This window comes from Piliocolobus tephrosceles, chromosome 19 (assembly GCF_002776525.5).
Source record: "Piliocolobus tephrosceles isolate RC106 chromosome 19, ASM277652v3, whole genome shotgun sequence".
NCBI classification, from domain to species: Eukaryota; Metazoa; Chordata; class Mammalia; order Primates; family Cercopithecidae; genus Piliocolobus; species Piliocolobus tephrosceles.
Window position 1 is genome coordinate 13582452 of NC_045452.1, and position 23256 is coordinate 13605707.

A 23256-nucleotide genomic window follows, 5' to 3' on the forward strand; every position below is an offset into this window, starting at 1 on the left:
GAAAATGTTTACTCCAGGTCACCTTGAGCATTTTCAAGGCAGTTTCATTACCTCTTTTTGCTTCTCAAAACAGTGGTTGGGTATAGAGATCTGAGATTATTACTTTTAGATTGGTTGATTGATTGAGGAGGAAGCTGAGGTCCAAAAGAGAGTAGCTGAGGTAAGGTTCTCCTCTTCTCACCCCAAGGCTAAAAATAATCTTAGATTACTTTAGAGAGGACTGTGTGTCAATTAAGGCTAATCTAGAATCATCAGGCTGGGCACAGTGGCTCACGTCTGTAATCCCAGCACTTTGGGAGGCCAGGGTGGGAGGATTGCCTAAGTCCAAGAGTTTGAGACTAGCCTGGGCAACATGGCAAAACCCCTTTTCTACAAAAAAATGCAAAAATTAGCATGGCAGCACACACACCTGTGGTCCCAACTACTCGGGAGGCTAAGGCAGAAGTATCACTTGAGCCCTGGGAGGTTGAAGCTATAGTGAGCCATGATCACACCACTGTACTCCAGCCTGGGCAACAGAGCAAGACCCTGTCTCACTAAATAAATAAATAATATAATATAATCAGAACCTCACAAAGAGAAGATAAAGTGAATACGCTAAGTCAGTGGTCCCCAGCATTTTTGGAGTCAGGGCCCTGTTTCATGGAAGACAGTTTTTCCTCGGATCTGGCGGGGTAGTTGCTTTCAGGATGACTCAAGTGCATTGCATTTATTGTGCACTTTGTTTCTATTATTTCATTGTAATATATAATGAAATAATTATACAATTTCCCATAATATAGAATCAGTGGGAAGCTGAGCTTGTTTTTCTGCAACTAGGTGGTCCCCTCTGGGGTTGATGGGAGACCGTGACAGATCATCAGGCATTAGATTCTCATAAGGAGCTCGGAACCTAGATGCCTCACATGTGCAGTTCACAATGGGGTCCACACTCCTATGAGAATATAATGCTGCTGTTTATCTGACAGGAAGCAGAGCTCAGGCAGTAATACAAGCATGCAGAGCAGCTGTACATGCAGATGAAGCTTTGCTCACTTGCCTACCGCTCACCTCCTGCTATGCAGCCCAATTTCTAACAGACCAAGGATGGGTACTGGTCCATGGCCCAGGGTTGGGGACCTCTGCATTAAATTATATGAACATTTTGTTACTGTGATAAAACATCGGATTTGACTCTTAGCTTCTTGGCAGCCTGGACAGAAAAGGAAGCACAGATCTTTCTTATGAAAAAGGACATTTGTCCCAGTTTATCACCCTGCTTCCTGCTGCTACAGATTTCCTCTGTGGCTCAAAGGCTTGACTGTCCAATGTAGATTAAAGGACATTCCTCCAAAGATGAGAAATGTTGTTTTGTACATAAATCTCACCCTGTTCTTGCCTTACTAGGGATGCAGTTTAGTGGCCCCCTAACCCCACCCTCAAGATCTTTTTAGTGGGGCTCCAGTATTGCTGTATTCCGTCTTTAGTATATTTTCACCTACATCTTACCACAGAATTTACTGTCTGTTTAACTATACTTTCACTTAACCACCGAACTGGCCTTTTAAACAGGAGAACCAGAGTTATTTTCTGCTTGGAAATCTGCCTTATCAAAATTACCTGGCTGCTCTCCACCTAAAAAGCTGGTCCACATTGGACATAGATAAGATGAACTCTCCTGAGTAATGTTTGCAGCTAAATTACTCTGTGACACTTTTCTTCATCTTCTAATATCACGCTTATTTAATGACTTAAATTGGTAAAATATTTGATTTTTTTTCCTCCTACAAACCCGTGTATAAGGGTTTCAGTTTGGTATAGGGGAACTTGAAATCAACAGCTCTACTAGAGTTTTTAGCAGCAATGGCCTAGTTCATTCTGTTCCCCAAGAACCTTCCAAGGGATTCCTGTGTTGCACATGAGGAAGCAAGCTCAGCTGTCCAAAGTCACAGCCAGTCATAGCAAGCCAGAGAAGAAGGTTCTATGGAGACAGGCCTGTGAAGATGTTGAGTCCTGAGAGCATGAGCAATATATGCCATCACCATGGATTTGATTTAAATAGACCCACATGCTCTTCTGTAGTGTGGCCAGCATTTCAGCTTGCTCTACCAAGGTCAGGCATCTGCTACTTTATCTTTGCTATGGAATTAAGAACTGAATGATGCCAGCCAGCCGGGCGCAGTGGATCCAGCACTTTGGGAGGCCGAGGCGGGCAGATCATGAGGTCAGGAGATCGAGACCATCTTCGCTAACACAGTGAAACCCCATCTCTACTAAAAATACAAAAAAAAAAAAAAATTAACTGAGCATGGTGGCAGGCGCCTATAGTCCCAGCTACTCGGAAGGCTGAGGCGAGAGAATGGCGTGAACCTAGCAGGCGGAGATTGCGCCACTGCATTCCAGCCTGGGGTGGCAGAGCAAGACTCCGTCTCAAAAGAAAAGAACTGAATGATGCCTATTAGAAATCAGGCTTGTCTCCAGGGCTCCAGCTGCCAAAATCTTCGCTCTGCCCCAGATTTAAGTTTTCTTTCTTTTTTTTTTTTTTTCTTTCTGTCACACATAGGTAATAGATGATTGTAAGCTCTAGGCACAATCATATGTCTGCTGCCTCTCAATTAGGTAAAAAGGCAATAGACTGAACATTTTAAAAGGACTTCTGTAATAACCAGAAGGAGCCTTTAATTGGTAGGATGCACTTTTGCCTATCATTTCTTATTTCTTGATTGCTGTAGCGCAGACACATGAGAAGTGGGCATGGTGGAGCAATGGTGGGATTATCTGAGTTGACTGGCCATCTCACAGGGGAGATCCTCTCCATCGGGCATTCTTGCTGGTTCCTTGCCCTTTCTGCTGCCCTCACTTTTAATATGCCTCTTTCAACATAATTTTCTGTTAATTTTACAAAACTGATGTCACCAAGTTTATTTGTTTTATCTTGTTTTTCAGAGAGTTCCCTGTAATGGGGCTTGTCTGGGAAGTTTATGTGTAAGAAAGGTGAAATGATATCAGGAACAATGGCAATATTAGTTCCTACTCATTATTGTGAGACTTCATTCCCACAGTAGTGATTTCCACGAAGACTTATTTAGAAGGGTCACCAAAAATTGGAAGAGCATTGAGGAAATACATTTTGAGGAAGAGGTGAAAGTAGTCAAGGAGGGAAAATCTACCTTATATAATTTGGAGAACTAGATGTTTATTTTTATTTTATTTTATTTATTTTGAGATGGGTTCTCACTCTGTCGCCCAGGCTGCAGTGCAGTGGCACGATTTTTGGCTCACTGCAACCTTCGCCTCCAGGGTTCAAGCGATTCTCCTGCCTCAGCCTCCCAGGTAGCTGGGATTACAGGTGCCTGCCACCATGCACGGCTGATTTTTTTGTATTTTTAGTAGAGACAAGGTTTCACCATGTTGGTCAGGCTGGTCTTAAACTCCTGATCTCAAGTGATCTGCCCACCTGTGCCCCCAAAAGTGCTAGGATTACAGGCGTGAGCCACCACGCCCAGCTGTGTACTTACAAATTCTTGAATCGGGCAGCACCGTCTGCTGTAATAGGGAAAGTGGACTAGTTTCACAATGATAAGTATTGTGTGTTGAATCAGGATTTTGAGGCTGCCTTTTGTAAATGATTGGTAACTGAAAACCTGTGACTTGCAGTATATATTTGTTAATCTAATATTTGCTGACTCCAAACATGTTAAAATGCTGTGTCTAGCCTAGTTATTCCATTTTAACTATTCTCAGGTTCAGTAAAATAAAAAAACAGAGCAAAGGAAAGGCACCTTTTATATGGCAGGCACTGTCCCACATGACATCTTACATGCATTTTTTAATGTAATCCTCAGTGTAGAACTGAGATAATTGTACTTTCCCCACCTTCTACAATAGAAGAAACCAAGACTTAGAGTTAAATCACAGAGCTGCAGGGCACAGTGACTCACACCCATAATCCCAGCACTTTGAGAGGCTGAGGCAGGAGGATTGCTTGAGCTCAGGAGTTCAAGGCCAGCCTGGGCAACATAACTAACCCTGTTTCTACAAAAAATATAAAAATTAGCTGGACGTGGTGGCGTGTGCCTGTAGTCCCAGCTCCTTGGGAGGCTGAGGTAAGAGGATCGCTTGAGCCCAGGAGTTGGAGGCTGCAGTAAGCCATGATGGTACCACTGCACTCCAGCCTAGGCAACAAAGTGAGACACTGTCTCAAAAAAAAAAAAAGTATCACAGAGCCATGATTGAAGCTGAGCTGGTCTGGCTTCACAGTCAGGGCTCTTTCTCATAGTAATTGCTGCTCTCAGGACCTATTGAGAAATAGATAGGGAAGCCCTAGAAACTCAGTATTAATAACATTTGTTTATTTGACCTAACTGTATTCATTCATTAATTTTACGAATATTCATTAAGTGCTCTTGTGCTTTTATATACCAGGCATTATGCTGAACCATAAGGAAGAGAACAAAACAAGATCCTTAACCCTCACAGAGTTTATATTCTAGTAAGAATTAGATTTTAGTTTTTGTTCTTTTTTTTTGGAACAAGGTCGCTTACTCTGTTACCCAGGCTGGAGTGCAGCAGTACGTTCACAGCTCTTTGCAGCCTTACTGTCCTGGACTCAAGCATCCTTCTGCCTCAGCCTCCCAAGTAGCTGGGACTAAAGGCACTCGCCACCATGCTCAGCTGATTTTTTTTTTTTCTTTTACATTTTTTTGTACAGACAGAGTGTCCCTGTGTTGCCCAGGCTGGTTCAAATTTCTGGGCTCAAGCATTCCTCCTGTCTCAGCCTCCCAAAGTATTGGGATCACTGTTGTGAGGTACTGCACCTAACCAGGAATTAGATTTGTTTTGTTTTGTTTTTTGGTTTTTGAGACAGAGTCTTGCACTGTCACCCAGGCTGGAGTGTAGTGGCATGATCTTGCTCACTGCAACCTCCGCCTCCTGGGTTCAAGCGATTCCCCTGCTTCAGCCTCCCCAGTATCTGGGATTACAGGCATATGCCACCATGCCCAGCTAATTTTTGTATTTTCAGTAGAGACAGGTTTTTGTTATGTTGGCCAGGCTAGTCTTGAACTCCTAACCTCAAGCAATCCACCCACCTCAGCCTCCCAAAATGCTAGGATTACAGGCATGAGCCACCATGCCTGGCGGATCTTTAAATAGATTTGCATTTTGCTTTTTCTGTTTAATACGAGTGTCTTGTTTTTTATATATATATAAAATCATGTGTACATATACCCATACATATACGCATGTTCATGTGTATAGTGTGCTAGTCAAGGTTCTCTTAGAGGAACAAAACCAATAGATCACCTGAGGTCGAGAGTTTGAGACCAGCCTGGCCAACATGGTGAACCCCCATCTCTAGTAAAAATTTAAAAAAAAATTACCTGGGCGGGCCGGGCATAGTGGCTCATGCCTGTCAGCACTTTGGGAGACCGAGGCAGGCGGATCACCTGAGGTCAGGAGTTCGAGACCAGCCTGGCCAACATGGCAAAACCCCATCTCTACTAAAAGTACAAAAATTAGCCAGACATGGTGGCAGGCACCTATAATCCCAGCTACTTAGGAGGCTGAGGCAGGAGAATTGCTTGAACCCAGGAGGTGGAGGTTGCAGCGAGCTAATATCGTTCCACTGCACTCCAGCCTGGGCGACAAGAGTGAGACTCCATCTCAAAAAGAAAAACATTAGCTGGGTGTGGTTGCAGGCACCTAGAATCCCAGCTACTCAGGAGGCTGAGGCAGGAAAATCGCTTGAACTGGGAGGCGGAGGTTGCAGTGAGCCGAGATTGTACTACTGTACTCCAGCATGGGCAACAGAGCAAGACTCTATCTGAAAAAAATAAATAAGTAGATAAATAAATAAAATTTTATGTATAGTTGTTTTTTTCCAAGGACTAATTTTATCTAAGACATCTAGTTTCAAGTAATGAAAAAATGGTCATCTAGTAAAATAAGCTGTTACTGTGAGTCTGCTTTATTAATGTTTTAAAATGAAAGCCTCTTAAGACTGAATGAGAGTACAACACAGGGACATGTTTCTATGTTGTATTCAGTTGTCCAGCATTGATTTGTGAACTCTGTATAACTTTCAGCAAGAGGCATTTGTTGAAAATTATCTGTTTCTGCCAGATATAATTTTGGCCCTCTTATATTTTCAGAGAAGAACAAAATCAATGATATAGCATGCTAACTTTCCAGTTTTCTTTTCGAGTTGGGTCTTCTTGTTGCCCTTGGTAGCATAGCATAATAAAATGCATGAAGGTAGACCAAATGATTTTTTATTACTGCATACTAATTTGGATCTATTTATCTTGTTCAGAAGGAAATGTACAGATTACAGCTGAAATTCTGCTAAAATCCACTGAAGTACAAAGTGTGAAGGTCAATGGGACTAAGACGGATAATAATGAAGGACACAAAAATGGCAATGTGAGTAAAGATCTCTCAGCTGGATGCAGCGAATTCCCAGAAGTAGACAAAATCATGAACAGTGATGAGGTTTCAGAAACCACCACATTAGTTACCCCAGAACCTTTAACCTTTGTGGACCCTGTATTAACAGAAGCAACTCCTAAAGAAAAAGAATGTGAAGAATTAAAAAGTTGTCCTTGGTCGTCATTACCAGGAAGCGGTGCCATTTCTAATGTGGACAATGGGAAGGAAGAGCTGTGTAAACTAAACCTTGTCTGTGAAGCAGATGACAATCACCAAAAGATTCATGGACACCATAATGAACAACCCAGTTCTACACGTGATAGTCCCACAGCCACAAGCCCCTTGAAAGAAAATTCTGAAGTTTCATGTTTCACATCAGACTTGTCTGGTCCAGAGTCCAGAACAATATCCTTAGAAAACTGGGGTTTTGAAGGTGGTGGTTTGCTAAAAAGATCTGCTGAAAAGACAGACAATTGTTATTTTTATAGGGGGGACGATCAAGGGAAGAACTTGGCTTCTAGAGAAGAAAATGAAGAACAGCTTTTGATTCCCAGGAGTGAAAGAGGTGGACCTTTTCTTATTAATGCCAGGGAACCAGAAAAGGAGATTAGTGGTGGTGGTTCTGGTGAAAAAGAGCCTGTTGTTTCTCCAAAGGAAAATATCCACAATGACTGTTGCATTCAAGACAGTCTCCATACAAGGAGATCTAGTTCATTAATGCCCAGTTTTTTTACTGAAGCCACAGAAGTAATGTTAAATAAAAGTGATTTGAAAATTACTTTACACATTCAAGGTAACTTGACAAACCTTGAGGACCATAAAGAAACTTCTACTAATATGAGCCATCCAGGTGGACACTCTGAAGAAAGCAGTTTTTCCTCTTTGATGCAGATTGAAGAGGCAGAACAGACAACCCCTATAGAGCCCAATGTATTAAGTAAATCTTTTTACACTAAAGACTGTAACTCCTTAGTCAGCATCCAGAGAAATCTGGAAAGCAACACCCAGTTAAATGAAGCATCATGTAATGATTTTCTGTTTGAAAGAAAATCCATTGTGAGTTTAATGCCAGAGGATCAGATAAGTCCTGTAAGTGAGGTATTAAAACCCAAGAAAGGTACTGCACTGTTGCCACCATCCCCAGAATTTCATCACAGACCTGAGTCAGAAAAAGTTATACAGACCTCACATGATGATATTCCACTTTTAGATGAACAGAGCATAGCCTGTGAGATGAATGAACTTTCTTGTACCAATGAATTGGTTGTAAACAAAGTAGAAAATGAATGTGTTTTAAATCAACAAGTGTCCCTTAATTCTCAAGACCATGCAAAGTTGCCAACTGACTCTCTACTTCATTTAAACAAGGAGATGCCTTTAGCAACAGGCAGAGATGCCCATCAGAGCCATCATCCTCCATTAGAGGGTGGAGCAGATGTCATTGCTGATATACATACCATTCCCGTTCAGACAAAAGTGAAAGACATCTCTCCACCAGGTAACCAAACCTGTGGTGCCTCTTCAAACAGTCCCACCTTAAACATCAAACCAGGAAGCCTAGAGAGAAAAAAAGAAATGGCTGATTCAGGAACAAAAGCTCTACATTCCATGCTTCGCTCAAATAAGAGAGAAGCAGCTGGCTTTCCTCAAGTGGTCTCTGTCATAGAATGTCACAGTGTTCAATCTCAGGATATCTCTAACTGTCATTGTGTAAGAAAAAATGCATCCGAAGAAAACATGTGTTCTGCTTGTGCTGCTTTCAAGTCCAGCAAAATCAGCCTGCAAGTTGATAACTCTTTGATAACAAAATATGAAAATGCATTTCAGCACCGTGCTCACCAGTGCCAAGGAACAGGACACTCTGTGGAGAAAAGCAGCTGTAAAGTGAGTTATACATCAGAGGAAAGGGAATTTGATGGGAGAGAAACGAATGGCAGCCTTCCAGGAGATAAGATAGAAACGAATGGCAGCCTTCCAGGAGATAAGATCAGAAACAAAATGACAGCAGGCTTGTTAAATAGTGGAATTTCAAACAAAACCATTCACACCTCCAGTAACATCAAACTCATTGAGGAAGGGCTGGAAGGAAAGGAGCAGGATGTATCCAAAGAAACTGTATTTTGTAAGTATAACATCTCTGATCATGCTATACAAGAACTTAACCAGACTGTAAACATTCCAAGTCCTGAAAAAGTGTTGGACCAGTCTCCTACTGTTACGTTTTCCAGTTTTAAAAACGTAAAAGCAGTTGAAACTCTGGATCAGAAGGCAGATGAAGTTCTTGATTGTCAGAGTAACCAAAACAGACCAGATGAATGCAAAAGTGAAGGTCAGTCAGCCAAGGAGACACTAGGTAGTGACCACAGAGAGACTGTCACCGAGCCTCATGAGGAGGTAAACCACAACCAAAAGGATCTGCTGGTCAGCTCAGGCAGTAATAACTCACTACCTTGTGGTAGTCCAAAGAAAGGCAGTTTGAAAGGAGCCTTTGTCAAGATGTCTGGTTGTGATGAGTCCACAGAAGGTGTGGTAGACATCGTCTACACGGACTGTAGTAATAAGCTTACAGAAGGTGTGCTGGACGTGAAGGCATCTAATCCACTGGATTGTGGTGCAAGGCAAGAGAAACTGGCATTCCAAGAGGACTCAAGGAGTACCTTGTCTCAGAGAGAACTGGATGCTGCAGCTGCACATACAGGAACAACTGGCCAGGACTCAGATTTCCCAGTTACTGCTGCTTCTACAGTGGACTTTCTCAAAATAAAATCATGTGAAGAAAACGTATGCAGATCTTTAAAAGACTGTGAAATGGAAAAGTGTTCAGACTCTTGTGCCCATGAGATGGAGTCTGTTGCAGATCATGAACCAAATAAAATAATATTGGGCAGAGTAAATATGTCTTTAAATGATACCCATTATGGACAGCAAAATAAAGGAACATCTCTCAGAGAAACACAAGAAATGACTGAAGGATCAAGACTAGAACTAAACTCTGAGTTTGGCAAAGAAAGTACCTTTGGAATTTCCTCAAAAGAGTTGATGTCTTGCCATGATGTAAGCTCTGTTTCCCTAAGAAGCCTGAAATCAATTGAAATAATGTCTTCTCAAGAAAATTCAGAAACTAATATTAATAGTGAAGAAACTGACCTGAAAAATCTGTGTAAACCAAAAGATGGTGAAATGCTTTGTGAAAATGTAAAGGACTGCACAGTCTTTCCTGAGATGAAGGAAAGAGTATCAAGAGATAGGAGTAATTCTAGTGACACAGACAGCATATGTACCTGTGTGGAAAAGAATGCTCGCAAAGCTTGCCACTCTCACGAGAATTTCTCTGACAGGCATTTGCCTTTGACAGTGAAAACAGAAATTAAAGTGAAAGAAGAGACCGAAGAGCATCAGAGGGGACTGCTGGGTGACTTAACTGTTGGGGAGCAATCTGAGGAGATGGTTACCAGAGAAGCTGGCAATGGCGATCATATGAGCAACATCTCTCAGACCCATGTTAAATGCCAGAGGATGCTTAATCATGCTGAAAAACAGCAGAGCCCTGAGGTTTTGGACTATATGTTGCAGAAAGAAGAGAAATATATACATCAACAAAAAGCACATACAGTATCAGAACAATGCATATCATCTAGTCTGTTTTTAGATGATGCACAAAATAAGAACCAAGCCAAGGTTGGCAAAGATGAGTCCACCACGATGAATGAAATCACCCTAGCAAAGCTGGCCAAGGACAACATTGTGGCACAGACTCAGAAGTTAAAAGACCAGAAGGAGGAAAGCTTACATCATCCATTAAAGAAGGACATTGAGTCATGCACAAGTCCTTGCCTTCTTGGTGCCCCTCGGAAAGCAGAGGACCCCTCCTCTGCTGGGTGTGATCAAATACATGGTGCCTTTGCGAAGAAAGGAATGCTTCCCTTAAAGAAGCAGCCCCATCGAACTTGTAAGAAAGTTTCCTGTCAGGAGCAAACCATTGTGGGGAGAAAAATAGGTAAAATCAGAAGTTCTGCCTTTTTAAAGAGTTCCTCCAATGCCGTCCCCACAAAAGCACACAGACTTCTCAGTTTGTGCACTCTGTCTGCATCTACACAATTAGAACCTGAAACAGCACCTACCAAGAGCTTGATTAGTCACATACCAAAGCAGACGGCTACACCGTGCCATCCCTTGAGGAGCCTGAATTTTAGGAAGACTACCAAAGAATCAGCCTTACTAAACAAGCTGTCCATCCTTGCCTCCAAACTGGCCCCAGCCATGAAGACTCAGAAACTAAGATACCGACGGAGTTCCTCTGAACTTCTTCCAATGGCTAAAAGCTACAAGCGCCTCAGATATAAAAGGCTCCTGGATGGATTTTCATCCAACACAGAACAGCTGAATCCATATTTGGCAGCTAGTGGATGGGATAAGAGGCCTAACAGTAAGCCCGTGGCACTTTATTCTCTCGAATCCATCAAGATGACCTTCATAGATTTGAGCAACAAGATGCCGTCCCTGCTGTTTGGTTCTGAAATCTTCCCAGTATCCTTTCATGTAAAATCATCCAGCTCAGATTGCACGACTGAGTCCTCAAGGACTTTTCCTGAGCACTGTGCTCCGGCAAGGCTTGCCTTAGGAGAGGCCCTCCAGTGCCCGTCTCAACCTCCCAAGTGGACCTTTTCTTTCTTCTTGTCCCACGGTTGCCCTGGGATGGCCACATTCAGGGAAGACACTGGCCTCCATAGTCAGACCCACACTCAGGCTCCTCCCCAGCCTCCAGCTCCTCTCCAAGACTATGGAGGCACTGCCATAGTCCAGACCAGAGCAGACTGCTCTGTCCTTGGCCTTCACACACTTCTAGCACTTTGTTCCCCAGGATGTTACCGAATCTGGACAAAAAAACGGAGCTTCTCCAGCCACATGCCTACCATGCAGAGGCTCTTCATGACCCAGTTTACACAGGGCTTGAAAGGGTTACGGTCTCCAGCCTCCATAGCAGACAAAGTCTTCTGTTCTCTACCCTACTCGGTGGGCAGAGTCCTATCCATTTGGAGCCAGCATGGGCCTTCTGCCTGCTCCTTCGAAATCTCTTCTCTTCATTCCACTCACTGCAAGCGGCAACCAAGTCTGGGTACCACAAGCAGGTAAAAATCTGTCCGCTATTCTTTACAAATGTCCCATATTTGCTTCCTGTCACTGGGGAGATGAGAGGGGAACTGCGGAAGGTGCAAGGCTATTTAGAGTCCTCTTAGGACTGCATTTTCTATTTACCTTGCCAAATATCTGCCGAGAAAATCCAACAGTAATTCTTAAGCATGGGACCCCCCCACACCCTGCTCCATTTTCCTGTAGAACTCACTTCTGTGTTTCACACCATTCTTTTTTCTGTCCATTTCATTCCTCAAACCATCAAGTCTGTTGAATCTATTCACTCTTGTCACCCAGGATGGAGTGCAATGGCACAATCTAGGCTCCCCGCAACCTCCGCCTCCCAGGTTCAAGTGATTCTCCTCCCTCAGCCTACTGAGTAGCTGGGATTACAGACATGTACCACTACACCCAGCTAAGTTTTTGTATTTTTTAGTAGAGATGGGGTTTTTCCATGTGAGTCAGGCTGGTCTCGAACTCCTGACCTCAGGTGATCCGCCCGCCTCAGCCTCCCAAAGTGCTGGAATTATATGCATGAGCCACCGCAAGCAGCCTGCTTTTTTTTTTTTTTTTTTTGAGACAGAGTTTCATTCTTGTCACCCAGGCTGGAATGCAGTGGTGCAATCTTGGCTCACCACGACCTCTGATTACATGCATGAACCACTGCAACCAGCCTGCTTTTTCTTCTTTGAGACGGAGTTTGACTCTGTCGCCCTGGCTGGAGTGCTGTGGCGTGATCTCGGCTCACTGCAAGCTCCGCCTCCCAGGTTCACGCCATTCTCCTGCTTCAGCCTCCCGAGTAGCTGGGAGTACAGGCGCCCGCCACCATGCCCGGCTTTTTTTTTTTTTTTTTTGAGACAGAGTCTCATTCTTGTCACCCAGGCTGGAATGCAGTAGTGTAATCTCGGCTCACCGTGACCTCTGCCTCCCGGGTTCAAGTGATTCTCCTTCCTGCCTTAGCCTCCTGAGTAGCTGGGATTACAGGCAACTGCCACCATGCCTGGCTAATTTTTGTATTTTTAGTAGAGACGGGATTTCACCATGTTGGCCAGGCTGGTCTCGAACTCCTGACATCTGGTGATCCTCTCACCTTGGCCTCCCAAAGTGCTGAGATTACAGGCGCTAGCCACCACACCCAGCTGAATCTTTTCTACTCTTGCATCCACCTTGCAGAAAACAAACACCCATTACAAGTGAAAGATTATAAATAGTAACACGTAATCGCTTGTAACATTATCTCCTTCACAAAGCATTAAACAGCCAGCACCTAACTCTGTTTGATATGTAGAAGACACAGAATAAATATATTTTTAGTTAATGAATAAATTACATAGGTATCACCAGATCTGGTTTATGAACCCCTGCCTTTGTTTTGGCAATGTAGAGGCTTCAAAAATTGGCATTTACCTACTTCAGTTTTAGGATTTATAGAACTTAAAGTGAACTGAGAAGGAGTTCTTGTGGTGTTATCATTGAGAATAGTTGGAAATAGTTTCATCAATATCATTGTACCTTCTAATTGAAAATAGAGAAAAAAAAAGAGAAGAAAAAGTCTAGAGTTAAAGTACTCAGCTTAAAAATCCCTGGCTGGGCGTGGTGGCTCTTGCCTGTAATTCCAGCACTTTGGGAGGCCGAGGCGGGTGGATCACAAGGTCAGGAGAACAAGACCATCCTGGCCAACATAGTGAAACCCTGTTCTCTGTTAAAAATACAAAAAATTAGCCGGGCGTGGCAGCAGGCACCTGTTGTCCCAGCTACTTGGGAGGCTGAGGCAGGAGAATGGCGTGAACCCAGGAGGCAGAGATTGCAGTGAGCCAAGATCGCGCCATTGCCCTCCAGCCTGGGTGACAGAACGAGACTCCGTCTCAAAAAAAAAAAAAAAAAAGAATCCCTAAAAAGCCGCTATAGACATGATAGATAAATCCTCCTCTTTGTAATTATTTAAGTAAACAAAATATTTTTTAATTTGCCCTTACTATTGATTGCTACAGTTGAAAGATTAGACATCAAAAAGCCTTAATATTCCAAATAACTTAGGAGGGCCTTGTTCATTGTGTGTCTCTAACGTAGAATCATTATGTGTCAATAAAGTGGGCTGGTTCAGGCAGGATGCAGTGGTTCATGCCTGTAAGCCTAGCACTTTGGGAGGCCAAGGCAGGTGGATCTCTTTAGTCCAGGAGTTTGAGACCAGCCTGGGAAACATGGCAAAACCTTGTCTCTGCAAAAAAAAATACAAAAATTAGTCAGGCATAGTGGCGTTTGCCTGTAGTCCCAGCTACTCAGAGACTTGGTCAGGAGGATCCTTTGAACCCAGGAGGCGGGGGTTGCAGTGAGCTGAGATCACGCCACTGCACTCTAGCCTAGACAACAGAGCAGGATTCCATCTCCAAAAAAAAAAAAAAAAAATAGGCCAGGAGTGTGGTGGCTCATGCCTGTAATCCCAGCACTTTGGGAAGCCAAGGCGGGCTGATCAACTGAGGTCAGGAGTTCAAGACCAGCCTGACCATCATGGAGAAACCCCGTCTCTACTAAAAGTACAAAATTAGCCGGGCGTGGTGGCAGATGCCTGAAATCCCAGCTACTCTGGAGGTTGAGGCAGGAGAATCGCTTTAACCCGGGAGGTGGAGGTTGTCCTGAGCCAAGATCACACCATTGCCCTCCAGCCTGCGCAACAAGAGCGAAACTCCGTCTCAAAAAATAAAAAAATAAATCCCATCTCTACTAAAAGTACAAAAATTAGCCAGATGTAGTGGTGCATGCCCATAATCCCTGCTACTCAGAGGCTGAGGCACAAGAATCAGCAGAGGTTGCAGTGAGCTGAGATCTTGCCACTATATTCCAGCCTGGGCGGCAAAGTGAGATTGTGTCTCAAAAAGAAAATTTCAACAACAACAAAGCTGCTGGTGGCCAGGTGAGGTGGCTTATGCCTATATTCCCAGCGCTTTGGGAGGCCAAGGTGGGCGAATCAACTGAGGTCAGGAGTTCAAGATCAGGCTAGCCAACATGGTGAAACCTTGCCTCTACTAAAAATATGAAAATTATCCGGATGTGGTGGTTCATGCCTGTAATCCCAGCTACTCAGGAGGCTGAGGCAGGAGAATTGCTTGAACCTTGAACCTGGGAGGCAGAGGTTACGGTTAGCCAAGATTGCATGACTGCACTCCAGCCTGGGCGACAGAGTGAGACTCTGTCTCAAAAATAAATAAATAAATAAACAACAAAACTGCTGGTTCATATTGTGTCGTTCCCTGAGCATCTTAGCAGAAAAACAAATAGAAGTGTCAGAAAAAAATACCCTGGAAGATGAACATTACTGACTAAAATTAAAAGATGAATTGCTGTTACAAGTACATGTCCTACAGTTTTTTGTTGTTTTTTTCCTGAGATGGAGGTTCGCTGTTGTTGCCAGGCTGGAGTGCAGTGGCGCAATCTTGGCTTACCACAACCTCTGCCTCCGAGGTTCAAGTGATTCTCCCGCCCCAGCCTCCTGAGTAGCTGGAATTGCAGGCATGCGCCACCACGTCCACCTAATTTTGTATTTTTAGTAGAGATGGGGTTTCTCCATGTTGGTCAGGCTGATCTTGAACTCCTGACCTCAGGTTATCTGCACGCCTGGCCTCCCAAAGTGCTGGGATTACAGGCGTGGGCCACCATGCCCGGCCTTTATAATTATTTTTTCAAGTTCACTTATTATGGCCGGGCACAGTGGCTCATGCCTGTAATCTCAGCACTTTGGGAGGCTGAGGCGGGTGGATCACAAGGTCAGGAAATTGAGACCATCCTGGCTAACATGGTGAAACCCTGTCTCTACTAAAAAAAATACAAAAAAATTAGCCGGGCGTGGTGGCGGGCGCCTGTAGTCCCAGCTACTCAGGAGGCTGAGGCAGGAGAATTGCTTGAACCCAGGGGTGGAGGTTGCAGTGAGCCGAGATCGCGCCATTGTACTCCAGCTGGGCGACAGAGCGAGACTCCACCTCAAAAAAAAAAAAAAAGTTCACTTGTCATAAGACAGCCATGAAAATACGTTAGAGTGACTCACGTTGTTTTAAATGCTAGTGTACTGCTTTTATTGTCTACTTTGTTGATATACCTCTAAAATCTCATAATTGCTCTGCTATGTATTTTTCTTTTTTTTTTTTTGAGACAGAGTTTCACTGTCGTCTCCCAGGCTTTAAATTGTGTTACTTCTGGCCAGGTGCAAAGGCTCACACCTGTCATGCCAGCACTTTGGGAGGCTGAGTCAGGTGAAACATGAGATCAGGAGATTGAGACCATCCTGGCTAACACGGTGAAACCCTGTCTCTACTAAAAATACAAAAATTAGCCGGGCGTGGTGACACACACCAACAGTCCCATCTACTCAGGAGGCTGAGGCAGGAGAATCACTTGAACCCAGGAAGTGGAGGTTGCAGTGAGCCGAGATCATGCCAGTGCACTCCAGCCTGGGCAACAGAGCAAGACTCCATCCCCAAAAAATGCTGCTTTCTCCAAACTATGTTTGTTCCTGCAGTTAGGATAGATGGTAGTTACTCTTTTCCCCCTGTGCAGGTGTAACCCTTTTGCCCCTTTTCGTCTTCCAGCGCTCTTCCTTTCCCACCTGATGTTTCTGTTCCCTGGTGTTGAAAATTTTCTCTGTTTCCCTTCCTATTTCTATCTTTTTATTTTATTTTACTTTATTTTATTTAAATTCAAATGGAAGGTGGAGGGGGTGGTATTTGTGGGTACTTTTCATTGGCTCTAAAAATGCCTTAGCACCATGTGCCTGGGCTTAGAGTTTAGAATTTTGCTTTTTTGGCCGGGCGCTGTGGTTCAAGCCTGTAATCCCAGCATTTTGGGAGGCCGAGACAGGTGGATCACGAGGTCAGGAGATCGAGACCATCCCAGCTAACACAGTGAAACGCCATCTCTACTAAAAAATACAAAAAACTAGCCGGGCGAGGTGGCGGGCACCTGTAGTCCCAGCTACTTGGGAGGCTGAGGCAGGAGAATGGCGTAAACCCGGGAGGCGCAGCTTGCAATGAGCTGAGATCTGGCCACCGCACTCCAGCCTGGGCAACAGAGCGAGACTCCATCTCAAAAAAAAAAAAAAAAAGAAGTTTGCTGTTTTTCTTTTCTTTCTTTCTTTCTTTTTTTTTCTTTTTTTTTTTTTTTTTCTTTTTTTTTTGAGGCAGAATTTCACTCTTGTCTCCCAGGCTGAAGTGCAGTGGCGCCACCCCAGCTCACTGCAACCTCTGCCTCCCGGGTTTAAGTGATTTTCCTGCCTCAGCCTCCTGAATAGTTGGGATTACAGGCATGCACCATCATGCCCGGCTAATTTTGTATTCTTTGTAGAGACAGGGTTTCACCAGATTGGCCAGGCTGGTCTCAAACTCTTGACCTTAGGTGATCCACCAACCTCAGCCTCCCAGAGTACTGTAATTACAGGTTGGAGTCACCGTGCCTGGCCAGAAGTTTGCTGTTTTTCTAAACAAGCTTAGAAATGGTTTCTAGCAGGCCAAGCACGGTGGCTCATGCCTATGTCAACACTTTGGGACACTGAGGTAAGCTGATCACAAGGTCAGGAGTTGGAGACCAGCCTGAACAATATGGTGAAACCCCGTGTCCACGAAAAATACAAAAATTAGTCCGGTGTCGTGGCGGGTGCCTGTAGTCCCAGCTATTCGAGAGGCTGAAGCAGGAGAATCACTTGAACCCACGAGGTAGAGGTTGCAGTGAGTTGAGATCGTGCCACTGCACTCCAGCTTGGGTGTCAAAGTGAGACTCCATCTCAAAAAAAAAAGTTTAATTATAAAGGAATTAACTTTTAACTTTTAATAGTTTTTTTGTTGTTGTTTTTGTTTTTGTTTTTTTTGTGTGTGAGATGGAGTCTTGCTCTGTCTTCCATATTGGAGTGCAGTGGTGTGATCTCGGCTCACTGCAACCTCTGCCTCCCGGGTTCAGCAATTCTCCTGCCTCACCCTCCCAAGTAGCTGGGATAACAGGCACGTGCCATCGTGCCCAGCTAGTTTCTGTATTTTTGTAGAGACGGGGTTTCATCATATTGGCCAGGCTGGTCTTGAACTCCTGACCTCATGTGATCCACCTGCCTCGGCTTCCCCAAAGTGCTGGGATTACAGGCATGAGCCACCACGGCCGGCCAATAGTTTTCTTCTATATAGCTATGTTGTTTTGTTTAGTTTGGTTTTTGAGACAGTCTCCCTCTGTCGCCCAGGCTGGAATGCAGTGGTATAATCTCAGCTTACTACAGTCTCTGCCTCCCGCATTCAAGCGATTCTCCTGCCTCAGCCTCCTAAGTAGCTGGGATTACAGGCACCCACCACCACACCCAGCTAATTTTTGTACTTTTAGTAGAGTTGGGGTTTTGCCATGTTGGCCAGGCTGTTCTTAAACTCCTTGCCTCAAGTGATCTGCCCACCTCAGCCTCCCAAAATGTTGGGATTACAAGTGTGAGCCACTGTGCCCAGCTGTATAGCTATGTTTTATGTGTAACTTGGCTTTAAAGAAAATAGTTGGGACGGGCGCAGTGGCTCGTGCTTGTAATCCCAGCACTTTGGGAGGCCAATGCGGGCGGATCACAAAGTCAGGAGTTCGAGACCAGCCTGACCAATATGGTGAAACCCCATCTCTACTAAAAATACAAAAATTACCTGGGCATGTTGGCACACTCCTGCAGTCCCAGCTACTCGGGAGGCTGAGGCAGAAGAATCTCTTGAACTTGGGAGGAGGAGCTTGCCGTGAGCCACAATTGCACCATTGCACTCCAGCCTGGGCAACAGAGCGAGACTCAGTCTCAACAAAAGAAAAATAAAAAGAAAATAATTGGTTTCTCTCTAATATTTTGTAAGGTTATAGAAACTGGCAGATTTTATTTTAATAGAGTCAGTACACAACTGAGTGGTATAATATATTCTTTAAATTTTTATTTATTTATTTTTATTTAGAGATGGGGTCTTGCCCTGTCACTCAGGCTGAAGTGCAGTGGTGCAGTCTTGGATTACTTCGGTCTTGACCTTCTGGGCTCAAGTAGTCTTCTCACCCCAGCCTCCTGAGTAGCTGGTACCACAGGTGCACTCCACCACCCCTGGGTAATTTTTGTATTTTTTGTGGAGACAAGGTCTCGCCATGTTGCCCAAGCTGCTCTTGAACTCCTAGGCTGAAGCGATCTGCCCACCTTGGCCTCCCAAAGTGCTGGGCTTATAGACATCAGCCACCTTGTCCAGCCACTGTTCTTTATTTCTGTCTCTGCCTTCTTTCCATTTAAGTTAGAAAATAATCTTCCTGTCAGTCTGCCTCCATTCCAGTGATGGGCACATAAATGTAACTCTCCTGGTTGGGAAGCTTTCCTCTTTCTGGGTAACTGACATTTCTTGTCTTCTTGGGGCTATCATGTGCTGATACCCACAATAACGTCAAAACTTTTCCTGTTATCCCACTGACCTTACCTGTTGCTTTTGTACTTTTACTTTAGCCACACCATGTTACCATATGTGCCTCTTCCAGGCATGGAAGCTACATATAACACCAGCGGCAGTCAAACAAGGTGAGCACATGAGGCTCAGTATGTGTGCATGTGTGCACGTGTGTGTGTGCAAGAGAGAGAGTGCATGCATGGGTGGCGTGGATCATCTGTGGCATGACTTTGATCCCTTGTCCTTGTAAACCTGATCTATGTCTCTCAGATAAACATCTCTGAGATTGAAATCTGTTCTATTACAAGCAGTAAATAGGAATGTGTAATCAATACCATTTGTTAAAAAAAAAAAAAGAAAATCACTAACCAGCTTATTGTACCAGAAGTCCCCTTGCAAGCTACTTCATGTTTTATAGCCAACTTCAGTCCCTGGACAGGGTTGATCTCATCTGAGCGCTGTTCATTTGTGTGGCTTACCAGATATCTTCCTCACCCAAAAATTCTGTTCCTTTTTACATTTTTCCTTATAAAACTCCATAGCAATAAAATGGATTACACATTCTTGTAATTTTTTTACATACATAGTACAGGCTATGTCTGGAAGTGACTAGAAAGCAGGTTGACTGAATATATCATTCCGGGAAAGAAAGAAAACGTATTGAGGCCTAGATGTTAAGAAGTTGAGGCTGGGTGTGGTGGCTCATGCCTATAATCCCAGCACTTTGGGAGACTGGGGGCCGGCGGATCACCTAAGGTCAGGAGATCGAGACCATCCTGACCAACATGGAGAAACTCTGTCTCTACTAAAAGTACAGAATTAGCTAGGAGTGATGGCGCATGCCTGTAATCTCAGCTACTTGCAGGTGCTGAGGCAGGAGAATCACTTGAACCCGGGAGGCAGAGGCTGCATTGAGCCAAGATTGCACCATTGCATTCCAGCCCGGGCAACAAGAGCGAAGCTCCGCCTCAAAAAAAAAAAAGAAAAGAAGAAGTGGAATGTGCTGGAAGTAGAAAGCGAACCCCTCTCATATCTTTCTTCTCTTTCTCTTCATGGTGCTAGGCTGGAGCCTCCATTCCCTGCCTTGGTACCAAAGTCTTGCTTGGTAGCAGAATCAGCTGTCAGCAAGCTCCTGCTTTCAGCCTCTGAGTTCCAGGTTCCTGGATTGGATGAGCTGGATGGTGTGAAAGCAGCATGCCCCTGCCCACAGAGCAGCCCTCCAGAACAGAAAGAGGTAAGTGTAAAGTGCTGGGGGAGTCAGGTGATGGTGGCCATTGTCAACTCACATCACATAGTAACTACAGACTGGCCTCTGAGTATCTTTACATACCACCTTTAGTGTCAGCCGAGTCCTGGAGAGTACTAAGCCAGGAGTTTTTCTCTTCGCCAATAAAGGACACAGTGGATTTTTTTATTTGCACTGTTTTCCAGATACTTTTTTCTTGCCAACAGCATGTAACTGTTTTGAGAATTGGACCAAAGAGCTGCCTTGTGCATTCAAAGAGATGAGTGGATGGTGATGATGTTCAATTTTGCAACATCTGTTGTCTTCGACAGTTGCAAACTTTCATGTTGACAGTTCAATATCTGAACTGAATGTACAATTCTTGTTTTGATGATATGAAGGGAGTAGTTGCTTAAAACACAGCAGGGACCGGGCACGGTGGCTCACACCTATAATCTCAGCACTTTGGGAGGCTGAGATGGGTGGGTCGCTTGAGTCCAGGAGTTCAATAGAAGCCTGGGCAACCTGGCGAAACCGTGTCTCTACAAAAAATACAAAAATTAGCTGACCGTGGTGGTGCACACTTGTAGTTCCAGTTACTTGGGAGGCCGAGGAGGGAGAATTGCTTGAGCCCAGGAGGTGGAGGTTGCAGCAATGAGCCCTGATTGCATCACTGCACTCCAGCCTAAGTGACAGAGTGAAATCCCACCTTAAAAAAAAAAAAAAGGCCGGGCGCAGTGACTCGTGCCTGGGATCCCAACACTTTGGGAGGCTGAGGTGGGCGCATCACCTGGGGTCAGGAGTTCGAGACCAGCCTGGCCAGCATGGTGAAACCCCATCTCTACTAAAATTACAAAAATTAGCCGAATGTGGTGGCACATGCCTGTAATCCCAGCTACTCTGGAGGCTGAGGCAGTAGAATCACTTGTACCCAGGAGGTGGAGGTTGTAGTGAGCCTGGATCACACCACTGCACTCCAGCCTGGGCAACAGAGTGAGATTCTGTCTCAAAAAATAAATAAATAAAGCCAGATGCAGTGGCTTACATCTGTAATCCTAGCACTTTGGGAGGCCGAGGTGGGCAGATCACCTGAGGTTGGGAGTTTGAGACCAGCCTGACCAACATGGAGAAACCCTGTCTCTACGAAAAATAAAAAATTAGCTGGGTGCGGTGGCGCATGCCTGTGATTCCAGCTACTCAGGAGGCTGAGGCAGGAGAATCACTTGAACGCAGGAGTCAGAGGTTGCGGTGAACCAAGACCATGCCATTGCACTTCAGCGTGGCAACAAGAGCAAAACTCTTGTCAAAAAAATAAATAATAAAATAAAAAACCAGCAGGAATAGGAGTGGGAGCTTTGTCATAAACTACTTACTAGAATCATCTCTAAAGTGAGGTAGCAATGTCTTTAAGTGCCAAGACAAGGGACTTTATATTTTAAAATGTCTTACAATATGCCAGGGGTGATGGCATACACCTGTAGTCCTAGCTACCACAGAGGCTGAGGCAAAAGGATCACTTGAGCCCAGGAGTTCCTGAGCAGCCTGGGCAATATAGCAAGACCCCATCTAAAAGTCAACATTGCCAGTTACGGTGGCTTATAGTTGTAAACCCAGTGCTTTGGGAGGCCAAGACAGGAGGATCATTTGAGTTCAGGAGTTCAAGGCTGCAGTGAGCTATGATTGCACCACTGGGCCACAGAGTGAGACCTTATCTCAAAAAATACATAAATAAATAAAATGTCTTACAATGTGACCATCTTTCTTCTTAATCCTTAAAAATAGGCTGAGCCAGAGAAGAGGCCAAAGAAAGTCTCACAGATTCGCATCCGGAAAACCATTCCTAGACCAGATCCTAATCTTACCCCCATGGGCCTTCCTCGACCCAAAAGGTGAGCTCCTTCTCTATTACAAGCTAGGTCCACTTTTTTGGAAAATTGTTTGTCATAATATAATTACCCTTTAAATGGTCCTACACTCTGAGAGCCATTTATTACATTTCTAGGAATTTACCCTAAAGAATTAATTAGTACTGTCGCTAGATATTTATATGCAAGGACATTTTAATATATTGCGTACATAATCTTAACCCTCCAGTGTTGCAATAAGGAACCTGTGTTAGGTTGTAGCATTGATCCTGGCACATGTGGTTTCTGTCTGTCACAGGATTTACCCAACCCCAGAGCTCAAGCTCCTAAATACTCTGCACTAAATTGGAAAAGGACCTAAAAGTCCTGAGTGTAGTTTTTCTTAAAAAAGATCTCCAGACTTATATTTTCTTCTGATCGATTTTGCTCCTCCATTTCTTATCAGCAAATGGAAGCCTAACAGTGGTCTCTCGGGAACTTTCCTGTAAAATATGAATAAGAATTCCCAACACTTAAGATTTCTATACAGGGCCGGGCGTGATGGCTCACGCCTGTAATCCCAGTGCTTTGGGAGGCTGAGGTGGGTGGATCACAAGGTCAGGAGTTTGAGACCAGCCTGACCAACATGGAGAAACCCATCTCTACTAAAAATGCAAAATAAGCTGGGTGTGGTGGCGTGTGCCAGTAATTCCAGCTACTCAGGAGGCTGAGGCAGGAGAATTGCTTGAACCCGGGAGGTGGAGGTTGCGGTGAGCCAAGATCGTGCTGTTGCACTCCGGCCTAGGCAACAAGAGTGAAACTCCGTCTCAAAAAAAACAAAAAGAAGATTTCTATACAGTGTAATTGAGAAAAAAATGTGTACTACTTCATCCATTATAGTGCTTCACACAACACGAATAAAATAAATAATCATTTGTTAGGATCATGATTGATGTTCCACTTCTGCACCATAATCTTTATCTTAATATGTTGTATTTTTGTCTTAATGGTTCTTTTGTTGATCTATTGTATGTCTTTTCAAGAGAAATTTTAAAAATAGTTCAGATATCCGAGATCCAAGATCGAGTAGTATTTATTACTCAAATGAAAAAGGATTCATTATCAGTTGTATTCTCTCTTGCATTTGTATGTCTGAAGAACCTTGTTTACATAAATAAGTAGTTGGGAGAGGAAGGAGTTTTTTTTTTTTTTTTTTTTTTTTTTTTTTTTTTTTTTT

At 44.1% G+C, this 23256-nt stretch overlaps 1 protein-coding gene across 3 annotated transcripts in view; it reads left to right on the forward strand.

Annotated features, from left to right (window-relative positions):
- LOC111521830 (protein PRR14L) overlaps positions 1-23256 on the forward strand; it is a 53743-nt gene that overhangs the window by 26065 nt on the left and 4422 nt on the right. For 2 of the 3 annotated variants that reach the window (XM_026447074.2, XM_026447076.2), the window contains 4 exons: positions 6293-11537; positions 19010-19081; positions 20013-20184; positions 21958-22064. In XM_026447074.2, the coding sequence (XP_026302859.1) occupies positions 6293-11537; positions 19010-19081; positions 20013-20184; positions 21958-22064 (5596 nt within the window). Of the gene's footprint in view, positions 1-6292; positions 11538-19009; positions 19082-20012; positions 20185-21957; positions 22658-23256 lie in introns of those variants that run through there. The other variant, XM_026447075.2, reaches the window with a different exon arrangement.